Raw genomic sequence first — 21,758 nt, 5'->3', positions numbered from 1 at the left:
AAAACTATGGATACAGCTGTATTACTGAAGAGGAGAGCTGTACAATGGAGGAGCTGGTGCCAAGGACCAAAAGTCTGTAGTGTACATGGGTTTGGGGGTTTTGGGGGTGGCAGGGGAGCGGGGCGGAGGAGGGGAAGAAGAGTTTAGTTCAGAACAATTTATAGCCTGGTCCCATGGACTGAGCACCCATTAGTGGTCAGAGCCTGCTAGGTGAGCTTTTGAAGCACATCTTTCAGCTTAGGCTCATTCAAAAGGAATCCAGGTCAGGGGCTTGGAGACAACTCTGCCATACCAACCAAAGCACAGTAAGTGGGGACATTCGTGAGACTCACTTCAAAAGCACGTCTCTAATCCAAACTAAAACATTAAGGTGATGCGCCCTGCATGGATCAGCCATGTTACGTGACTAGCTCCTGCTTGCTCCGAAATTACCGTGAGATGGGACGAGAAAAAAAGCCATGGGCACTCCTGATTTATCACCTCACTGAGCATCTCCTTCACAAAGCGTATTTTGTTTCTTTCACTTGAGGCCCTGAAGTCATTAACAAGGTTCCCTTTTTATGTGCGAGAAAAAAATTAAAAAAAAAAGAAGTGTTAAAGAAGGTTAAATATTTACCCCAACCAACACCACCCCAAATCTGGAGAACAGAACAATTTAGTAAAAGGGAGAACTCCCTCTTACAGGCTAGCAAATGAAGTGAAAATTAGTGGACTATAGTTAACAAACTTGTGAAGAAAATTAAAATAAATAGTGAAAGTCTGGTAGCCACACCGTGCAAGAAGAAAGAAAAGGAAAAAGCAAGGTTGGTATTCTGCAACTATGAGATGAAGATTAAGCTAAGTCTGGCTCACATACCACATATTTTGCCTCAGCTTTCAGTCAGGATAATGCTGTATTATGAAGATAACAAAATGATATCTAATAAAAATGATAATAGGCAAACACAAACTAAAGTGTCTGAAGAGAAAACAATCTCAATAAGTTCACAGCTAAATAAATCTTCCTGGAAACATGGAAAGAATCGACAAGTTAAATTGCAGGTTCAGTAGCGAAAAAGATTAGTGAATCCGTTTTGGTTTTTGGTTTTTTTTTTTGCAGCATAGAAGCAAAGAAACAAGTTCCTAGATTCTCTGTTCTTTGCTCCTCCTTATAGTCAATAAAAAAAAAAGCTTTCTGCTTCCCCCCCCCCTTTTTTTTTTTAAGCCTAACCACATTAAGACGGAGAGGGGATAACTTTCAGGAATCAAGGAAAAGAGCAGCAGTACTGAAACTATTAAAAGATCAAACATATACAAAACTGAAAAAATAAATACCAAATAGAAATTAAGTTTCTTATTATTGAAGGACTGAACTTCCAAATAGCCTTCTAAAGAGAAATTTGGCAAGGGACTTAAGACAGGACTTGATAAATCCTCAGGAGACACGATAAAAAGAACCCTTTGAACCTAAGCTTACACTTTTTGGTCTCAGAGGCGGCTCAGTTGCTGTTTGTAGACTGCCTATACTGACATCGTACTAGCCCTGTATCTCCTGGCTTTTGATGGGTGCTTGGAAGCATTTCTGTGCTTCTTTCTGTGTTTCTATGCTCACTTCTATTGCCTCTGCCTCTCCAATTCTTCTGAATGCTGGAGATCAGTGACAAGGTAAGCTTTTTTATTTTGTTTTTTCTCCTCTTCTTTCCACGGTGCACGGTATATGGCCCTCTAAATAATCATCTGGGAAACTTAAAACAGATGCACTGCCTTTGCGGGGGGTAACATGTCATACCCTCGGCCTCTCTTGCCCTCTTCCTGTGCTACTTGGTACCATGGATTTTGGTCTTCTACCCACCATCAGGCAGCATTTGCTAGGGTCAGAAGCTTTTTGCATAGGCATACAGATGACAGAGCCAAGCAGACAGTTCTAGACTAAACATCCATTATCACCCACAACTGCAGAGGGATGAATAATGATGTAAATGATTCTTTCCGGTTCTTCATTTCCTAATTAAGAAAAATCTGTATTTGATTCATTAAGCCATCTGTGCAACAATTATCTCACTGCAAAAGCTCAGAATCAGTTTTCCTCATCCAGTACCTCCTCTTCTTGAGGCTGTTTGTTACTGATGAGGCCTAAATCTAAACAAGTTAGTTCTCTGAAAGGAAGTGCACACTGCCTTTTAAGTATAGTGTTCCGACTACTGTGCCTAACCATAAAGATTTCTCAAAATTATGATGGCAATGTTCTTCAAAGTCTTCCATTCTGGAAAACCCTTTAATAATGATCTTCTCATAACTCCCCCCCTCACCGTGTTTGTGTGTGTTTTAATTATTACTTTTGCTTATACTATAAACACACACTACTATAGCTGAAACAGAGTTAATAGTGTTACTAACTGCATTTTCTAGAAACTGAAAACTGTGCCTCCTCTTTCCTCCGGTTTAAGTCTTTTCCTTACTGTTGCCCATGGATCACCATTCCACTGTAAGAAAGAAAGTGAAACAGACGTTTTGTCTAAGGTGTGATTATTAATGACATGAAGACTAAGTCTAAAGCTGCAGCACTCACATTTAACTACCCAAACTCATCTGAAAGAGAGGTTTAATCGACCAATATTACAGTGACCCTAAAGAAAACAGATATATAGACTCAGACAAATGTTCTCCAAAACATATTTTTAATGTAATCCGCATTTGGAGCCTAGAGAGAGTAAGAGCAGAGAAATATGCTTGTTATTCCTTTTTTACATTACTGTTAAAGCTAAATTACTTCACGTAAAAAAGAAACTGCAGTATTTCAATACATGAAGCTAGCCCTGCATAGGAAGTCTTTGTGATAGACCGGAACACAAATACAAAGGTAGGTCAAACCAAATGAACGGTAACTTTGCATTCTGCCCTCACTGAGGGTTCAACAGTTACTTCCGCACTCTAAGCCAAGAGATCTGAGCAGTATAAAACAAACTATATTTCATGTCTCCATCAACCTCCTCAAAATTATTTTGGAGCATTAAATACCACCTGACTTTACTGTAGTCACAGAAGACGGAAACTAGTGTTAAGTCTTTGTACTCACATTTGTCAACATTTTAGAGTGCAGTGGTCCTTCTACTCCGTGTGTTTCAAAGCATGAGGAAGCTATTTCAAGAGCAGTCATATCCTTCTGCAATTACCTTGCAGTTGATATAAAACTAAGAGGCACATGTTTTTCCTATTAAGGACTGTATCCTTGTGTAAGGATTTTGCCACAGCATTCCAATCCTTTTTTTAAATAGTGTTTTATAAAAAGGAAAGAGTTTAATTTCAACCAGTTTCAGAACAGTTGTTAAAAGAGGACTCTTTGGGGATTTAGGAAATATATTATAATATTCCCTACCCAGGGACTGTTGCAGACTACAATTGGAAAACTAACGACACTGTTGCCCTACATTTCAAAAAAGGCCTTTACACGGTGCATTCAACAATCAGAACCTCGGAGACACCACAGACAACTGGAATCTTGTTACTGGCAAGGCCTAAGTGATATAAAAATAGGAATATAATTTTAGAACTCGGTAAGAAGAGTATTTTATTTTTTACCAGCATACTTTTCATCTTCCTGGCTGAAGTATTTCAGTGGAAGCCCAAGAAGATTAACGGAAAAAGTGCTTTGAGTTGAGTATTATCAAAAAAGAAAAAACAAAAAAAACACAAACAAAAAAATCTCCAAGCCCCCTCAATGAGTAGGGGGGTTTCAGTATCCTTATCTTTAAGACAGACATACCCATAAATTGTCTAACCAATTTTAAAACCTGTTACACCCTTAAAGGGCATACAATTTTTTCCTCAGTGTTCTCAGCAATTTTATGGTTGGTAGCTCTGAAACAGTACATCTCACCAGCAAAAAAGCCCAAACAGGCAGACAGAGAAGAACAGAAAAAGAAAAAGTTAAAAATATGACAAGAAGAAAACCATTCTTTGTGTTCTGGATGCTCTTTAGTTCCTTGTCTTTACCACAGCTTGTGTTCAGCTGGCAGCACTATTGCCTTTAGCATCATATTTCACCAACATAATCTTTTTCTCATCTCTGAATGACTAACAAGGCTAAGAATAAAAAAAGTTCTGGTCCAGAAAGTTGATATCTATACTGAAGTGGAGACAACCCTGGTTTGAATTAGGAGCAGAGGAAGGCCAAACTGCTACTACCCGTTAGCACTGGCCATAGCGGCAGGGGCATCTCAGACAGGGTCTACTGTCGTAACCCTCCCTCCCAATCAGTAAAGCCTTAACTAATCCCTAACGCGTTATCCAACAGAGGCTCTGCACCGATTTCTTTTAAAATGAAGCAAAAGTTAAACAGGGTATAAACAGGGCAATGTAAACATACAGGGCTATGTGGAAAGTAGAGTTAAATGCATTAAGTTGTCCATCTAGACACCTATATTTGAATATCTGACAAGATCACAAATAAGAGTTCAGCAGATAGCCTCATGACCTTGCAAAACTAAATTCTGAATGAAGGTGTTATTCTTTAGGATTGATGTATATGGGTAGATACTTAGATAGAACTACATGCAATAAGTCAGTACATCCTATTAGATAAGTTTGTTTAAAAGGGGGGGAGGGGGGGCACAAAAAAATTGCAAGTAGTTAGCAGAATAAGCCTCCCTGTAAGGCTTAGTAATTTCCTTTAGATTTACATATGTTAGAAAGCGATATTCTTTCTATTTTAGGGTGATTTTTCATTCAAAAATTTGCTAACAATATAGCATTTACTCCCATAATTTTTCAACTATATTTCAGGAGTAACAACGTCCAAGTAATTAGTATTAAACAGGCAATTGGACAGTTATAAAGATAGAAATTTAAATTACAAACACTGAAGAGCAGCCCAGATTTCAGAGTATAAAACAGTGACCTAAAAATCCCTTTCTCTGTAACCCACAGAAAAGAGGACTTTTTTTTTAATGACTTGAAGTATAATGTAGATTATTTCTACCGTGATGTGATTTGTTGATTACTCTTTCCTACAGAGTAGCAGAGAAGCATATCAAAAACAAGAAATACAAAAATCAAACTACTTGTTCTCACAAATGACAACTCGGGTGGCATGTGTTTTAATCATTGCAAATCAGAGAAATTCAGCCAATTGAAAAGAAATTTACTGCTGCATTTTCGCAAGAGAAACTAACAGGATTTCCTCATACTCAGAATTTCATACAAACAATGTACGTATGCCTTGGGACAAACAGGTGAACGTTGCTTCAAAATACAGAGTTTGAGAGTAGCAATACACAAACAGCACTGCTTTCAACATAACTTTGCTTAAAAGCACCCCAGTATTTTTCCCAAGGATGGATAACTAGTTGGCTCCACACTGCACACTAAGAGGAAACCTGAAACAGCCAAGAAGCAAGGAAGAACAATTCTTACACACTCTCAAGACATATTCTTCCTCAGCTTCATTCACAAAAGACAAAAATACTCCAACAGCAAATTAAAAAAAGAAAAGACCTTCCTAAATCAACTTTTCCTTTATCTAATCCATTTGGCTTTTAAATATCTTTGTCACTGACAAAAGCCTAGATCAACTCGTTTAATTTCTGGAGCAAGAAACCCATAGGCACATCTACTGCCCATCACTGAAATGAAACATCTCAGTGGATATCGTTGAAAACAATATCCATTATGCTAGACCACTAAACTTGCAGGTAAACTGTATTCTACTCAACAGAAAGGAACTTCACTTTAAGACATTTGCAGGGCTAATGTGCCATAATAAATTCTACTATTAATCAACAGTAAAGTGCTGAATTATATTAATTACCTGAATCTCACTCTCTTTTATGATCTTCATTTACAGACTTCTTATCAAGTCAAAAGAGCCCTTTCTGTTGTAAAAGCTAAGCTGTTGTGCAAATATTATAAAAATAGGTAACTTTAATCAGGAGCTATATACACAACAGAACTTCTGCTTTTTCTTTAAGTACAGCTGACAGATAGTAGAGATGAAAAATCCATGCAAGTACTTATAAAGATATTTAAAATGAAGAAAAAGGGACAGGGCTATAGAACTTCCAGTACCCTGGCATACAGCCACTCACTACATTATAGTTACACTAGATGATGTCTAGATCTGGACTGATAAGCGTCATGCCACCAACATGCTTCAGTTTCCTTTGTAGCTAAAGAAGTTGATTTGAAAATTTAAACTACGGCATACATTTGATCTATTTCTCGTTAAAGTGTATCATTAAGTTTGAGGTTAAACTGTGAGCAAACTTCACATCTAGTCACATAACCAGCACAAGCAAGACATTAGTGCAAAGAGGAAGGTGTCAGTTGTACATGATGAGGACTCTTCCCCTAACTGCATGATGCAATAAAATGATTTTCAGATTTAGAGTTCAAGTGGATTACCATGAGAACAGGAGAGATTTTCTTCTCCCAAATTTAGCACAAATTTCCAGAGGATCAAGAGGAAAGCGACCTCAGTTACAGCTAGAATAAAAAAGTCAAACCCAGGTTTGGAGAGCTGATATGTAACTCCAAAATTTGTCATGCTATGAAGGCAGCATTCTCAAGAAGAGCTCCAAACAAACTGCAAAACAAAATTGGCATTTAAGTTGAAATTGGCCAACTGCTGCATAGAAATATGCTCACACACAACAGTCATGTTTAAGCCAGTGCATAGAGAAGATAAAAGCACTTATGGTAGTTGCAAATGTTAACAAGTCCATACAACTTGTGCAGTTTAGCAATGAGTCCATAGAAAAGGAACAGAGTAAGAGCAGAAATGCTCAAGCAAAACCAAAAATGATGACCTTCCAACTGTATAAAATCCACACAACAGTTATAGTAAAAAGATATCAGTGGAAAATATTCAACTCAGTCCCAAACACCCAACAGGCAAATAAGACCAGAATAGACAAGCCTTTGGCAGACAATTTTAAGAGTCTAAATATGGCATTACATTTCTAAATAATCCACAAAATATATTATATGGCATATTCATATTAAATACTGGGTAACCAACTCTGTAGATCTGATGCTAACAACGCTTTAGCCAATGAGCGCAAGATGGAGCAAGCTAAGGGAACGCTGGTGTATCACAACAGTGCTCAAGAAAAACATTGTCACCAAGTCGTGCTTCAACAACAGTACTCTGGGACTCCACACTATCATCTGTGGAGCAAAACAAAGTTCTCCAATTTCTCAGGGATGTGTCCCGTGTAGTATATGTTATGATTCACTATAACACGAGCAGCAAGACACTGCAACGTAGTATGATTTATGGGCTGGATCAAATTTTTTGCTATTTCCTTCTCATCCAGCAAATCACTAGCAGTTTGCTTATGCGAGTTTGTGGCATCAAAGTGTGAACCCGACTTGATAAGAAGATTCATGATGTCTGGATGGTTGTTCAGTGCAGCAATGTGTAAAGGACTGTTATTATCAGAGTCTCTGACGTTTACATCAGCACCACATTCCACCAGTATAGCAGTAACTTGCAGAGAGGGGAATTTGCAAACTGGGTAGCGCCCCACACACGTAGTATTCTTGTCAACAGCAAGGTGAAGTGGACTGAAGTTATTCTTCCCTCTAGGCTGAAGCTTAAGAAACTTGTAAATAGTCTGTTTCTTAAAATGTTCCTGTTCTGAGCTGCAAGGTACTTTTTCCAACAAGCAAATTAAATGCAAAATGATGGAAAGGGCTTTGTTCAGCTGTATTGGATCTGGAGGACACTGCGTTTGTTTCATAGCCCGTTCTATTTCGAGGACGCTTTTGCACAGTATACCCATGAGATCATCAAATGTAACAGTAGTGCCTAGCAGACCTTTTGCCCTATCCTGCAGCATGAAGGAGAAGAGTTCAGCAAATGACAGTAAACTGCTGGCTGTCATAGGGCTCAGTGGATCTAGATTGCTCTGCTGCATGTCCAAAGCATATTTCCATAAGTTGATGCATCGCTTGAAGTTTCCAGAGTCTGCATAGACAGCACCTCTGTATCTAATATAGTAGGATGTATCTGGGTGTGAAGGACCAAGAATACGTTCTCTAATCAATAGTGCTTGCATTCTCATCTCATCAGGGTCTGCAATAAGGTTTTCTAGCTCTTCTGAGCTGTTTACCTCTTTAGCGTAATCATAGGCCATAATTAGTGTTTGTGGCACAGGCTTGCTTAGGATATTAGTCCTATCACTGTATCTCATCTCCATAGCTCGTTTCCAGTATTTCAAAGCACCAAGCAGATCTCTCTTTTTGTCCACAAATGTCGCTCCTAGAAGTTCTAGAGCATTTATGCGCTCCGTCTTACTGGTCTGTACATGCTGCGTCAGAAAGTCCACAATATTCGTGTGGCCGGTCACGCTGGCTGACAGAAGGGGAGTCATTCCATAGCCATCCTTTTCCATCTTAGCGCAGTACTTGAGAAGCATCTTCATGATCTCCAGACTTCCAGATTCTGCACAGTCATGTAATGCGGTGTTTCCTAGCAAGAGAAGAAAATGAATTACACAAATCAAAATTAAATTTATAATTCAAACCTCACCACGCTAACAGTTGTTAAAACAACCACCACCACTGCATACACACAAACCCACACCCCTGTTCTGACATCTATGGACCATGAAAGGCTTTAAATGTCTAGTTAAAATATTCAAGATCCAATTAAAACATCAATGCCGCCAAGCATTTATACAAATAAAAATGCTTGACTTTATTACCTGAAAGAATTAAAGAGGTTTTAAGGACCCTTTTGTTTCATTATTCAAAACTTAAAACAAAATTCTCCAGTACATGAGCAATTTTGTATCTGCTTTGAAGGATAAAACATAAATCTAGGCTTGCTGCCTCTAAGTTGTTATACTTTTCTCCTCTTCCCTTGTCAAATATCCTTCTTTCCTCCCTACCTCCAGCTATGATTAAAAAAAAAAAGAAAAGAAATCTTTATAAAAATTAAAGCTGTGCTAACTCACCATTGGTTTTATTCGTCTCTACACTGTACCTCTTCTCTCTTTCATCCAAGCTTTTTAAGTGCATCAGGGCAATAATTGTATACAAAGGAAAATACAATTCATCACAACAGGCCCTCCATCTCAGCTGAGGCTTCAGAGACTGCCATAATACTGTATTCTGAAGGAGCTGGTTATTTTGTCAAGTCTGCGTATACACACAGACACACTTTTCTTAGTGCTGATATTTGTTAGGTCTCTATCCTGAAGTCCCACATTAACCCCCTCTGTTCCTCTGGTCACGACTTCCAAAGCCAAGGAGAGAGGAGGAAAAAAACAACACACACACACAAAAGTAAACAACACCCCCAACACACAACATGCAGCCACCTGGTTTATAAGAGTCTGATTATTTACATTCAGATTATTTCTCATTAGCATGACACTGCACTCTCTTTTAAAGAGAACCAGTTTCTAACACTGCGCGGGGAAGTTTCTAGCAAGCACTAGTGCCTCTTGACTGAAAACCGTATTTGCAACAAATTAGAAAGAGAGCATAAGACACCACAATGGAACAAAAAACTTTCATGTATTTATAAAGAATAGTGTTTATACATTGATAACTATTATTTATAGCTAACTAATTACAGATAAGTTCAAATATGAGCATTTCACTGGGGGAGAAGAGAAGATGGATGGTGAACAAGTCTCCTGCCCCCTTCCCAACATAACAGAGCCTCTTCTGTGGTTGACTGCTTTTAAATTATACAATTTAAACCTACCTTTTTCTTTATACATACTACAGATTCAGGCATATCAACTTTTCATCCTCCCACTCCATCAGCATGAAAATAATTAACATAAAGCCTATGTAAAAACTTCCCCCCCAAATTAAGATTTCTCACATCATTAGCACTGTAAACGCCACTTAACTGGCCATCAGATCATCACTTTCTGTTACATCATCAACAAGTTTCCACATTCGCAAACAAGACTTTCTTTTCCAAGGGCTTTCTGTCCATTCATGGTCATCTGATTTGGCTTTTAGAAGTTAAGAGAGAAAGTTTTAGAAAACTTTCTCATTTGCATTTTTGACAAGCTTTCTGCTACGCCAACAAGACACTGATCTGCAGTGGGCTTTGCTGGCAGTTGTATTTCTAGATCTATACAGAACTAAAGGAGGTTAGCAAACAAAGCAATAATCTTGAAATCTTTGGCTAATGTTTGGTAAAAGCGTGGTTTAGTAGCTGTAGAGCCTACTGATCCAAACAGCTTAGATTTACATTTGTACTTTTCCTTAATGTATTTCTTTTCAGGCTCCAATCTCTAGAACATGCAGTTCGCTCTTCATACTACAGAGCATTTAGCTAGTGAAATTCAAATCACTCCTTAATTTGTACTCGAGATTTGTCTTAAAAGCTGACCACTCTATGGAAATAAACTAAAACTAAAAGTGGAGATAAAGGCTTTCCATGAACACATTCTTTCTGCCTAGAACGTATTGTTCATGCTATCTTAAATAGGCTAATTTTAAATGTAAATTATTTGACTTGGTACATATATAAACACCAGTCTTCTTCTGTATGTATTAAATTCATTTCAGAAATATAAATTTTGTTCCTTTCTTTCTCATTTCTTTTATGACAACCTGAATTAAATCTATACAATAATTTTGGCATCTTCTGGCTTTTGAATATTTGACTTCATAGAGTCCTTACTTTCCTTCTAGTAAGAAGCGCGACAGGGCGATATGAAGCTGAAGTTCAAAGAAAAAACAAAAGCAAAACTGAGAAATATCCAGTGAAACCATGATGACTGTCTTTAAATTCACTACCTGCTTGCCCCCAGCAGCACCAGACACTTGGGATCCACAACACAAAGCTCCAGCCTATCTCTTGAGTTAGCAGATTATCAAATGGTAGCTTGCTTTTATCTTCTGTATAAGTCACTGGGACAACAACAAGTTGGTCCAAGAGTTTTGCAAGTTTTGGTATACAGTAAAATAACGTAGAGACTCAAGGTCTGTTCAGATGAAAACACTCTAATGGGGACAGAACATTTTGCCTCTGCTTTCCGGCTCATACTCCAACCATCCCCTCCTTCCTCACTCCTTCTCTTCTAATCTTTCACTTCTCAAAACTTTACATGCAGCTTAGTCTGCTGTATCTTCCTCAAACTTGCTTGTGGACCATCAGAAGAAGAACTGGCAGCACATTTCAAGTCTTCCTTGCTGCCCTCAATTCCAGTAGCCAGAAAGACAGTGGTAAGGAGGAACAGTCATTCAAGACAAACGGCATCACAATTTAAGCACACCACATACAGAAATATACCATATAGAAAATTTAGCTGCCACGCTAATCAAATTCCTACTAAACACGTGCTAAAAGCTATCTGCAAAGCCTTATGGCTGAAGTTTAACAGATTTTCACAATTATAGCAGAAAGGGAGCTATGAATACATTTTGCCCCCAAACCAATATTTTAAGTGCAAGCTCCAAGCGTTAAAGAAAAACTCAGAAAATACTGTTTCATTAACACAGTGAACTTTAAGAACTTGCAAAACGTTCTTTTCCCGATATATTTCTGAAGAGCAGTCAATCATTTGGCTATCACTTACCAAAAAGTAAGCGGAGGAAGACACCCCTATACAAAGTAGCACTTCAAATTATCTGTCAGATCAAGACACACACAACTAAAACCAGGTCTTGCAACAGCAAGTGATTTTTAAATCTGAAATACCTGAGGCAATCTTTGTTTTTAAATGGAGAGCGTTAAGTCAGGAACTTCAGACATCAATTGGTCTGGTCACACTACAGGCTCTACCAAGACCAACAAGTCACAGCAACAGAGATACTCCAAACTCGGGTGGTTTTCAAGTTTGATGAGTTTGTCAACTACAGTTCATCAGTTAGAAACCCCTCCCTCCTAACTACACATGACAGATGAGAAAACTCTTGATAGTTCAATATTGACAAGTATGAGACCTTTACATTCCTAAGACAGACAGAGGTCAAACCAGACAAATACACAAAAGAAACTTGCTAGTGCACATACAAATTACATGAGCCTTCTTGCTGGGCTAGAGAAAATCTAGGTAAGACATAACTACAGCTGTCAAACCAAAACTAAAGACTAGCTGGCTCCTCAGGCTGTCTGTACTTCCGCACTCAGAGAGGAGGGCAAAACCAGATTCATCTTGGTGTAGGCTGAGCCACCAGTTAACGTAGCCAGTTCAGAGCGTATTCAAGTCCATACTCCCTCCCTCACAGCAGAGCTCTGAAACACTAGAATTGGCACCCTCCAAAAGATGTTTCTATTGCCACCCGAGACAAGGCCTAAGGCCTGGGATAAAAGAAATTCAGAATTACAAGTGTTTTCACCAGCGCACGTCAGAAGCCCGTGTTAGCTCTGCAAATTTAACACTCACATTTCAAAGTACCAGTGTACACAGATGAAGTTATACTTGAAGCGTTAGTTAATCCAAAAAAGAAAAAAGAAAATTCTTAATAAATGTTTTATTACAGATCACACTGTGCTCATTAAAATACTAGAGGCATCCTTAGATGACAGCATTTCATGTTTAATGTTACCATTCATATTTCTACGTTTTCTACCTTCCAGTCAATACTTTTGAGATATTCAAAGGCATGACAAAAGCATATTGAACAGACACAAATCAAAATGCAGTAGTAACACCAAACCAAAACCAAACACCAAAACCAAGGTTCCTACAATTGCTGCACAACTATTACTACACATCCTACCAGCTGTGACACTAGGATCAATGGTAACTATTCATATGGCACACCGTACATCCATCACCATATAACATTGTCCTTTACACTCTTTCATCAATTGGCAGACATATATGCTATGACATATTAATATCACAAAAATCCACATACATTAAGCTTAGCCATTGTCTGAGTAAATTCAGGTCCAATGTAAGAGCTTCCATGCCATTAATTCACAATGCAGATATGCAGTACACGGAAATACTCCTAAAACTCCACAGAATCTCACTGCTCTCTCCAACTGACCTCTTTCTTTGAAAAAAAAAAAATCAAATTTTTATTAGTATGACTGTCAGTGTTATTATTATTGACTTAAATAGAGGTTACTGACAGCATATCAGAAGTAGAGTAACTTTTTAGCTACTTATATTGTAGTAGCTCTCAGAGGTCTACTTCAAGCAATGCATAAGCTAATAAAGGAAGGATAGATATCACCACTAATTTTTAGTGGCTGCACCTTGCTTCAGTTTAATTGGATGAAACAGCAGCAGAAAAGAAGTATTACGATAATACAAGCTTCCATAGACTAGAAATGGACATGGGTAGACAGACAGTTTAGAGTTATGAACTTGAAGACAAAATAATAATACAACCCAGTCTTAAGAAATAAGGAGACTACCCAGCCATTCACTATCAATTATCAAGCATTTAGTTTGAGGAAGAACTTGAAAGGGGACATGGCAGTAGACTTAAGTCTCTAATCTCTCCCCACCCCCGTTCCTCTGAAATCTTACCCCCCCCCCCAAAAAAAAAAAAAGGTGGGGAGGTAGTAAATTGACATCGTGGCTTTGTGTTTTATTCTTTCGTTACAGACCTACTTTAGAAGTGGTAGTATGAACATTACACAAAGGCTCTGTGTATCACAGAACTAATTCCCTAAACAGCCAGTGTTACAAAAAGCACATCTGGGAGGGATTCAAATTTATAATGAGGTCACGCCTTTCTATGTCAGAAGCAAATTATTCCCAAAATAGACTGGTAGCTTGTGACATGGGAAGGAAAGAAAGGGAAGCAATGACACAGAAAGTGATATGGCTTGATTTGCAACCAATATTTACTACATCCACCTCCTAAAATTTATAAAATGCTTGATCAAATTCCTCGATAGTAAAACTTTTTAAAATTTTCGACCAGTCTGATTTCATACCCAAGACCTGTTCCTGAAGAAACACACCTAGCTGCTCAACTTTAAACATATGAGAAAAATGATTTAATTTGTAGGACATGAGCAGTGTGTAAAACTAATCACACGGATATATTTTTTCAGCCTTACAGACGAAATTTATCACCTTCACCTAAAGTGAAGTTGTTCATTTAACTCTAATTTTTAGCAGAGCACTTGAAGCAAGCAAGTCCTCTAGCAGTATTACTGATTTTTAAAAATGTATTGACACATACATACCAAAATAGACAGTGCATAAGAGGTATGCCTTCTCTTTATAAAGGAATTAAGTAAAAAAAAAAAATGCAAAGAACTGTTAACCTCAATAATCCAGCTTCCATATTGGGTAACGGAATAATTGCTCCCTTGCTCTCAAAAGTACTTAACGATAACCTGGATTACCAAGATGAATAATGCAAAGCAACAGTATATGAAATGCTGTGATTTGATTAATTTCAACATAACCTCCTTCTTCAGTTGAAATCCAGGAATTTATTCCTTTTAAACTGTGTCTTCCTCTACTTTTATTTGCAGACATTCCTACTGATGCCCCATTTCACATAGCAACACACAGAAAACATCCACAAAATGCACTGTGCTCCATCATGTAATACCATCCAAAAAAGGAAAAAAAAAACAGACCAAACAAGAACAACAAAAAAGAGAAAACACTTTTAGAGTAAGGCCTTTATTCATGGGGGGCAGGAGGGGAGGGGAGACTCCTCCTTCCCCCTCCCCCCCCCTTTTTTTTTTTGGTCTTCTCTGCTTGCCAAGATTCATTTTGGAAAAAAAATGAATCAGAAGCAAATAAACCTGTCAGACTCCTTGATCCACTGCTAGGGTAGATTAATTATTTTTAATGTATACTAAACCACACTTATCATAGAGCAAAGAGTGTGCATCTATCTAATCCTCCTATTTCTGGGTCTGCCAAGTCCGTAAAAGACTTCTTCCCTCCCAGCAGGTTTGAGAGCGTTATGCTCTCCGCTCTCCCACATAAATGATAATACTGAAATAGTGCTAGCCCTTGATATAGCATTACTATGCGAATAACCTTGAACGTACTCAGAGACTGAGATCTGTATACTGCTATACTTTCCAAGATGAGCAAGTAAATTGAACAAGCCTCGTCCTCCATATTATGTTACAAAGCTAATATAATCAAATACTGCGCCATAGCTAGTGGTACTTAAGATCAACAAGCCTTTCAATCACAGTGTTATTTTGCATTTTCAAAACACGTGATTTCTTCCAGCTGTTACGGTAGTATGGAGGATCATAAACAAAGAAACAAACGTTCTTGTGCCGATCTCAAAGACATACCTAAAGGAATGCCTAGTCCAGCAGTTCTTATGATGTTTTCTAATACTTAGAAGGGGAAACAATGAGTCTTTCGGCTAGCAGATGCATCTGCTAACAATTCAACGGGAACAGAGGTAGTGAAGACCATCAGCAAAATCCAGGAACGTTACCTTGATGAGAGAGATTGCATTCCAAACAGCTGAGCAATGGAAAGAGTTACAAGCCGTGTTCAGGAAAAAAAACAACAACAACAAAAAAACCCACTGCCTTTCATGTAATTATTTTGGAAGTTGGAGTTCTTATTCCCTGTGCCATTACATCTTGCCCATCCTGGCTATCAGTGCTAATGCACTTTATCCATAATTTAGCCTCTTAATTCAGAAAGGAAGGGAATGAACCTCCATTACTGCAGCTGCTCTGGTAGAGGAGGCATAAGTATCAAAGTAGCAAAACACAGGTTGCAAATTGTCAAAGACGCAAGTATTTTGTCTCGAGTTAGATTACAGGTATAACCCTTTAAAATGGTTTGTACGTAAAATATTTTTATGGTGGAAATTAAATGAAATTTAAATAAAAAAGTCAAATTCTAACAAACACAGTCACAAGTAGGTCACCAGCGGAGCCCAAATCCATATAATTTCAAGCCCCAAAGACCACTACCATTGGAAATACAAGCCTAAGCACTCCTTCCTCTCTCCCCCACCCCCACATTTACCAGCCAACAGAGGACTGCTTGGAGAAACACATCAGCAAAATACTGTGATCAAGAATCCAGGGGTCTATTCTTAACGCTGTAAGGGAGCACTATCCTTTAACTACAGATCATTGGCAGGCTTCGCAATGCAGCAGAAAAGAAAACTACGTGCAGCCAAAATACAGAACGTTCCTCCTAATCCAAGTACGCAGGTAGGAGATCTGTGTCTCACTCAAGAGTTTAGTTGCAGGGGTTCTTCCTGCTCAAAAAACTGTTTCTGCTAGCACAGAAATCTATTAGAAATCTATTTCATATTGGTGAAAATCATCAAACCTTGATAGTTTTAATCTCTACCATCTTAAACCAGCAGTAACATACTGGAGAAGCCTGTGAATTAGGAAGACATGGCTGAATTAGCTCATATTGGAAGTGCCGCTTTGGCTACTTTTTTGTTTTTCTTAAAAAAAAAATTCTTTAATTCTACAGATATCTCTGCTGTTTTCCACAATTCTAACAGAGAAAAAAAAAAAGAGACTTCTCTTGTTTATCACCTTTTTTTTCCCCCCCACACACAGTTTATGTGACCTAAAACATTCTACCAAAATCCTTTGTTTCCATTTCTGTTGCCTATGTTCCTCATAAAAGTTTGGGGAAACTGTAAAAGGCAGATCTGTAAAACCGTGGCAAGAACAAGTAAACGTTCCTATTTTAAATTTAGAACTACTGGCTATCTTTCACACTATAGCACTGTCATCTATCCCAAATATCGTTACCTCCTTCTTCACCATCATCTCCTGTGAGCTAGTGCTAGATGCATGCTTCACCTCAGAGTAGTCTCCCATCTGAATCAAAGACTCAGAAATGTTCATGAATATCTTAACCATACCCTCGCTGTACTGTTGCACTTCCACATCTCTCCTTCCAAAACCTCTGCATTATGAATTTCAGTAGTCCAAAACAGTTCTTGGATTATGCCTGTATTTTAAAAGCAGTGCTTCAGTATATGTTTTTTAACTGCTCTTTTATACCCTGCCTCAGTTATCCTGATTTTTAGATCTCAGTGAACTTACCTGTTTGTTTTTTTTAATATATATATATCTTTCCAAACTCTAGAATTCTCCTGCTTTGTAAACTGCGAATAAAGTCCTATCTTACTACATGAAAATCTAGTGGAAAAGCATAAAGGACAGTTTGAGTAATTTTGCCCTCCTCTGTTTCCCTGATTTCAAGAATAATGTCTGGAAGAGAGTCTCTAGTGATCTCCCATAACAGCAGTTTTGTATGCATACTTCTAGTAAAGTTAGAGTTCTGTTCTTAAAATTTTAAATGCAGCAAAATTTAAAGGAAGGGGCTTACCTAAAAAGAGTTTAGATAGAAGGATGGCAACAATTTTTACTACTCAGGAACAGACCACTCCTACAGCCTCTTCATCTCCCTATTACAAACATCCCTACTCGCTGTTAGGAGAAATGTTTGAAAGATAACAGGGAGGAGTAAAATTTGAAAGTAATGCACAGAAAGAGACTTTGAGATGGAATCTGAATGCAGTATGAATCCTATCAGAAACATTCATTTTATAATTAATAGCTAGTGAGCGTTCTTGAAAACAAAGTTCAGAACATTAGTTGTTGCACCTCAGCCATTGCTACACTCATATCAGTATAATATTTGAGGCTGAAAGTTTTGCTCAGTTCTTCTGCCTTTTCACAGCTGACCGTCAGGGTTTACACTACTTACTTTCTCTCCTCCTTTACCTTCTCACTGCTTATTTAATAACTTCAGAGATTAGACTGCTTCACGATGCCAACAAGAAGTATACTCATGTCAGAGACGAGCATTTGTTTCCAAATACAAAAAAAGGCAAGCCATAATTGACTGAAAGATATACATACACACATCCATTTGTACACACCGTAGGTCAAAATAAAACAAATGAATTCTAGTACGCTAAAACATATCCAATCCAACTTTGTTTGTTTTTTTTTTTTTTTTAAAAACAAATAAGGATCAGCTATACCTTAGGAACTTCTGCTCATGAGCCTAAGTTGTGAGTCACATAGAAACTGAAGGAAGTGGAGAGAGGAATGAATTAAGATAATAGAGAAACTGAGACCAGTGAGAAAATCCTCAGGAGTGCATGGCTGTCATTCAGTCACGTAAACAACAACAACAAAAAATTAATGCACTAATAGAGTGAATAATAAGGACTAGTAAATTAAAGCCTACTCCACTGAGACAAAATGAGTAAAAAAAAAAAAAAAGAAAATAACAGACACAAAACATCTGTGGTATCAGATATTTAACAGCTCTGCACTGTTTGTACCTGCCATTTAAAGGGATTGGTCTAAAACTAACAAACAATATATAATTTTATATTTAGCTCGCTATTCCAAGAACCCAGTCTAGAAACATGACGTTTTTATCCTATCACAAGTCCACGATGATTCATAGGCAACCTTAAATCCTTACAAAGAAAGATTTATTTTGCTCTGCCCACCTCTATGACAAATTTGTAGTTTAGCTTTCTTTACGTTAACCCCACATATCTGCATGATTTGCTGAGAAAAGGCGTATTTAGCTAAACAGCCCTTTCAGATACATTACTCTCATATTTGGCATTTAAGCAAGTCAGGCAATACAGTTCTTTCCTGTCAAAACAGACTTTCAGCACATTGTTAAAAATGTAATTAGCCAGATACAGGCATTGGAACTATTACCCTACAAAAAGATTCATTAGCAGATTGTTAACATACATAAAGAATAAGCTGTTGAAACACACAATCCTGGCTCAATGAGCTAAAAATTAACCATAACCTGCAATAATCAATATGCTTTTTTGGCCAATGTCATATTCACGTGTAAGTTTGAGATGTAATAAAAACTAGCGATTAGAACAAGAGGGTCACATAATTACGATCGCTGCAAAAAGAACAGAAATCTTCACTTTGAACAATAGTATCAGGATAATTGTAAACAGAGGCCGAGAGATGTCCTTTGTGATCTGTGCACTACTGGAAGTCCTCTGCTGTGATCGCAGTCACATGGAGCTTCATTTCTTCAACTAATATACGTTCTTGTTTAGTAACATGAAAAAAAGTATCTAAGAGGTCTAAAATATTTAAAGGGAAAGGAGGAGTAAAAATCAAAGTGATTACTCATACCCAACATAGAAAAGAATTCTTCTTCTTTATGCGCATAATGTTTCCCTATTCTAGGGTTAGGGGCGCAGGCCAGTTTCATGTACGCTGGATTTGGATTGTTAAGAAACAGAATGAAAAGCATCCTAAGTTCTATACAACATACACTTATATATTTGAACGTTACTACACACACACACTACGAATAAAGAGTCCTCAGCAGAAGCTGAGTAGCTTTTGCACATACATAAATGCCAAGTTTCATATGACTAAATCTTTCTAAGAACTGAAGTTTAAGATTAAAAAGTATCAATTTAGAGTGAAATTATATAACCAAGGTTAACAAACAAGGAATGAGTACACTAAAAAAAGCCTGTAAAAACATAGCTGAATATACTTCATTTCCTACTGGAAAAAACATTCACATTATGAGTCTATAGGAATATTTTTGGACATCAGCCTCCTAAAGGATAGCTGAATAACTTCACTCCTCTTTACTACAAGGAAAACAAAACAACGAACTTACCTTTAACACTTTTCCTGTTAACATCAGCTCCTTTTTCGAGTAAATACTGAGCAATTTCTTTGTGGCCCTTGTAACAGGAGATCATCAAGCATGTATGCCCATGACGGTTTGATACTTCCAAGTCCGCTTTGTGCTCCACGAGATATTTTACTATTTCCAGGTGACCATCAAAACAGGCAGCTCTAAGCGGCGTTGAATTTGTCAGAGTTGTGTTGTTGACGGATGCACCATGATCTAACAGACACTGAACCACCTTCAAGTGACCAGCAGCTGACGCTGCCCATAACGGTGGGGCTCCCTCAATGGTTTCACCATCAAAATTCACCGAACCACCAACTTCTATGGAAGCAGAGCAATGGTCCAGCAAGTACTCCACCATGTCAAGGTGCCCGTAACGGGCCGCCATCAGAAGTGGTGTGGCACCATTGGTTTTTTCTGACATAAGTAAGGCCATCTCTTCTTTTGTTTTGCTTGCCAGTAACTTGGAAAGGAGCCGCAGCTTGCCATCACGAGCTGCATTGAACACTGCTGTCTTTAGATCCATTTAGTCTGTACCTCTCTGTTGCTTGAAGGATACACACCTGCCTTTTTCAGAGTCACAAACCAAAGCTCACTGGAAACACGCTGCCCAAACAGACTGTCCCCCGCTTTTTCTCAGATCAGCTTTACGGAGGTGGGACAACATGGAGACTCTGAACGAGGTCCTGACAAAGCACGGATAAACCTGCAAAAGCAGATAACCCTGAATGCTTTCACCTTCTACTTCCCAAGTAAGTAAATACAGTTTATATATATATATATATATATATATATATATATATATGTATATGTGTGTGTGTGTGTGTGTGTACATATATATATAGATTTTTTTTTTTTAAACAGCTGGGCTCATACACAGCACTGCTCGTGGTGCATCAACATCCAGCCACCTTCCCCGGGCTGTGCAGTGCCCCCAGAGGAAAGCTGCCGAGAAAAGAAAAGCAAAAAAATAAAAACAAAAAACCCCGGAAACCCACCCTGCCCCTTCAGGGGGCGACACGCCGCCCCGCGCAGCCCCTGCCCCGCGCAGCCCCACGGCGCAGCCCGGTCCCGCGCCGCCCCCACCCCGCGCGACGGCAGCAAACCGGGAGCCAGCGGCGAAACCAGCCCAGCCCGGCTCGGCTCGGCCCGGCCGCGGCTCTCGCGGGCCCCGCCGCCGGCCGCCCCGGGCCCCGGGCCCCCGGCGAGGCCGCCCCGCCGCAGGGCCCCGCGGGGGAGGGCACACGGGCGAGGGAGGACCCCAGGGCGCGGGCTACCTGCGCGGGCCGCCGGGGCCGCCCTCACGCGGAAGCGCCCGCCGCCGCCGCCTCCCGCGCCCCGTCCCGCTCCTCCATGACAGACCGGCCGCCGCAACTGGCCGCCGCCACCCAGAACCGGCGCTGCGCCCGGGCGCCGCCCCGCCCACTGGGCGTGACCCCGCCGCCGTCGCCACCAATGGCAGAGGCGCCCGGGCGCCGCCAGCCACTCGCAGCGGGCCGGGGGGGCGGGACTGCGCCGCCGCTCAAGCTCGGCGGGGCGGGGCGGGGCGGGGCGGGGCGGGGCGGGGCGGCGGCTGCCCGCCAGGTGGCGGGCGAGGGCGCCGGCGCCGCCCCCCGAGGCGAGCGGCGGCGGCGGCGGCTGGGCGCGGGCTGGGGGCCCGGCCGGGCCCGGCGTGGGCAACGCCGCGCGGGGGGAAACGCCCGGCTCCGCCGCCTGGCGGTAACGGGGCCGTGCTGCCGCCGGCCGGGAGGCAGCTCGCCGCGGGCAAGGAGGGGCGGCTGCTCGGCCCCGGCCCCGGGCCGGTGAGGTTTCCCCAGCCTGGTGAGGCTGGATAAATAACGCGACTGAATAATTCAGTGGAATATTTCCACCCTGCTCGGTGCAGCCTGTTTCAACCGAGCTACTTTTTTAACACTTCTGTCAAAGTATATTTGTCTCATTAATAAAGATTTTCGGGGAGAAATATCTGATTCTTGCAGAGCACAGGGAGCTCCGGCTCTAGACAACATCGCTGTTCGGGTTGATCGTTACCCTCCCGACATCGCAAATGGCTTGCTACGGACTTGGTCCTGACAAACGCTATGGGGGGTCCCGCGCGTCTCCGGCGAGGCTTGGTGCGATCGCTCCTGCTGCACGTTTCCAGTCCGGGGTGGTGAAGGGGCAGAGCACGGTCCCAATTAACACGACGGACAGCGTGGTGGTACGACTGTTACC

The 21,758-nt window shown here is 40.1% G+C and overlaps 1 protein-coding gene across 2 annotated transcripts; it reads right to left on the bottom strand.

Moving 5' to 3' along the window:
• Window positions 1–3,256: 3,256 nt before the first annotated feature.
• LOC104150990 (protein fem-1 homolog C) lies at window positions 3,257–20,998 on the bottom strand. 2 transcript variants are annotated; one of them, XM_068926220.1, is made up of 3 exons: window positions 20,907–20,998; window positions 19,527–20,250; window positions 3,257–8,449 (listed from the first exon to the last, which is right to left on the bottom strand). In XM_068926220.1, exons 2-3 carry the CDS (start codon window positions 20,068–20,070, stop codon window positions 7,140–7,142), a joined length of 1,854 nt encoding a protein of 617 aa, XP_068782321.1. In that variant the 5' UTR covers window positions 20,071–20,250; window positions 20,907–20,998; the 3' UTR covers window positions 3,257–7,139. The 2 variants fall into 2 exon arrangements, with proteins under 2 accessions (XP_068782321.1, XP_068782320.1); XM_068926219.1 differs by having other exon boundaries at window positions 20,822–20,952.
• Between the last annotated feature and the right edge of the window lie 760 nt (window positions 20,999–21,758).

The sequence above is a fragment of the Struthio camelus genome, chromosome W, assembly GCF_040807025.1.
Source record: "Struthio camelus isolate bStrCam1 chromosome W, bStrCam1.hap1, whole genome shotgun sequence".
Taxonomy (NCBI): domain Eukaryota; kingdom Metazoa; phylum Chordata; class Aves; order Struthioniformes; family Struthionidae; genus Struthio; species Struthio camelus.
This window is presented reverse-complemented; position numbering and strand designations above follow the sequence as displayed.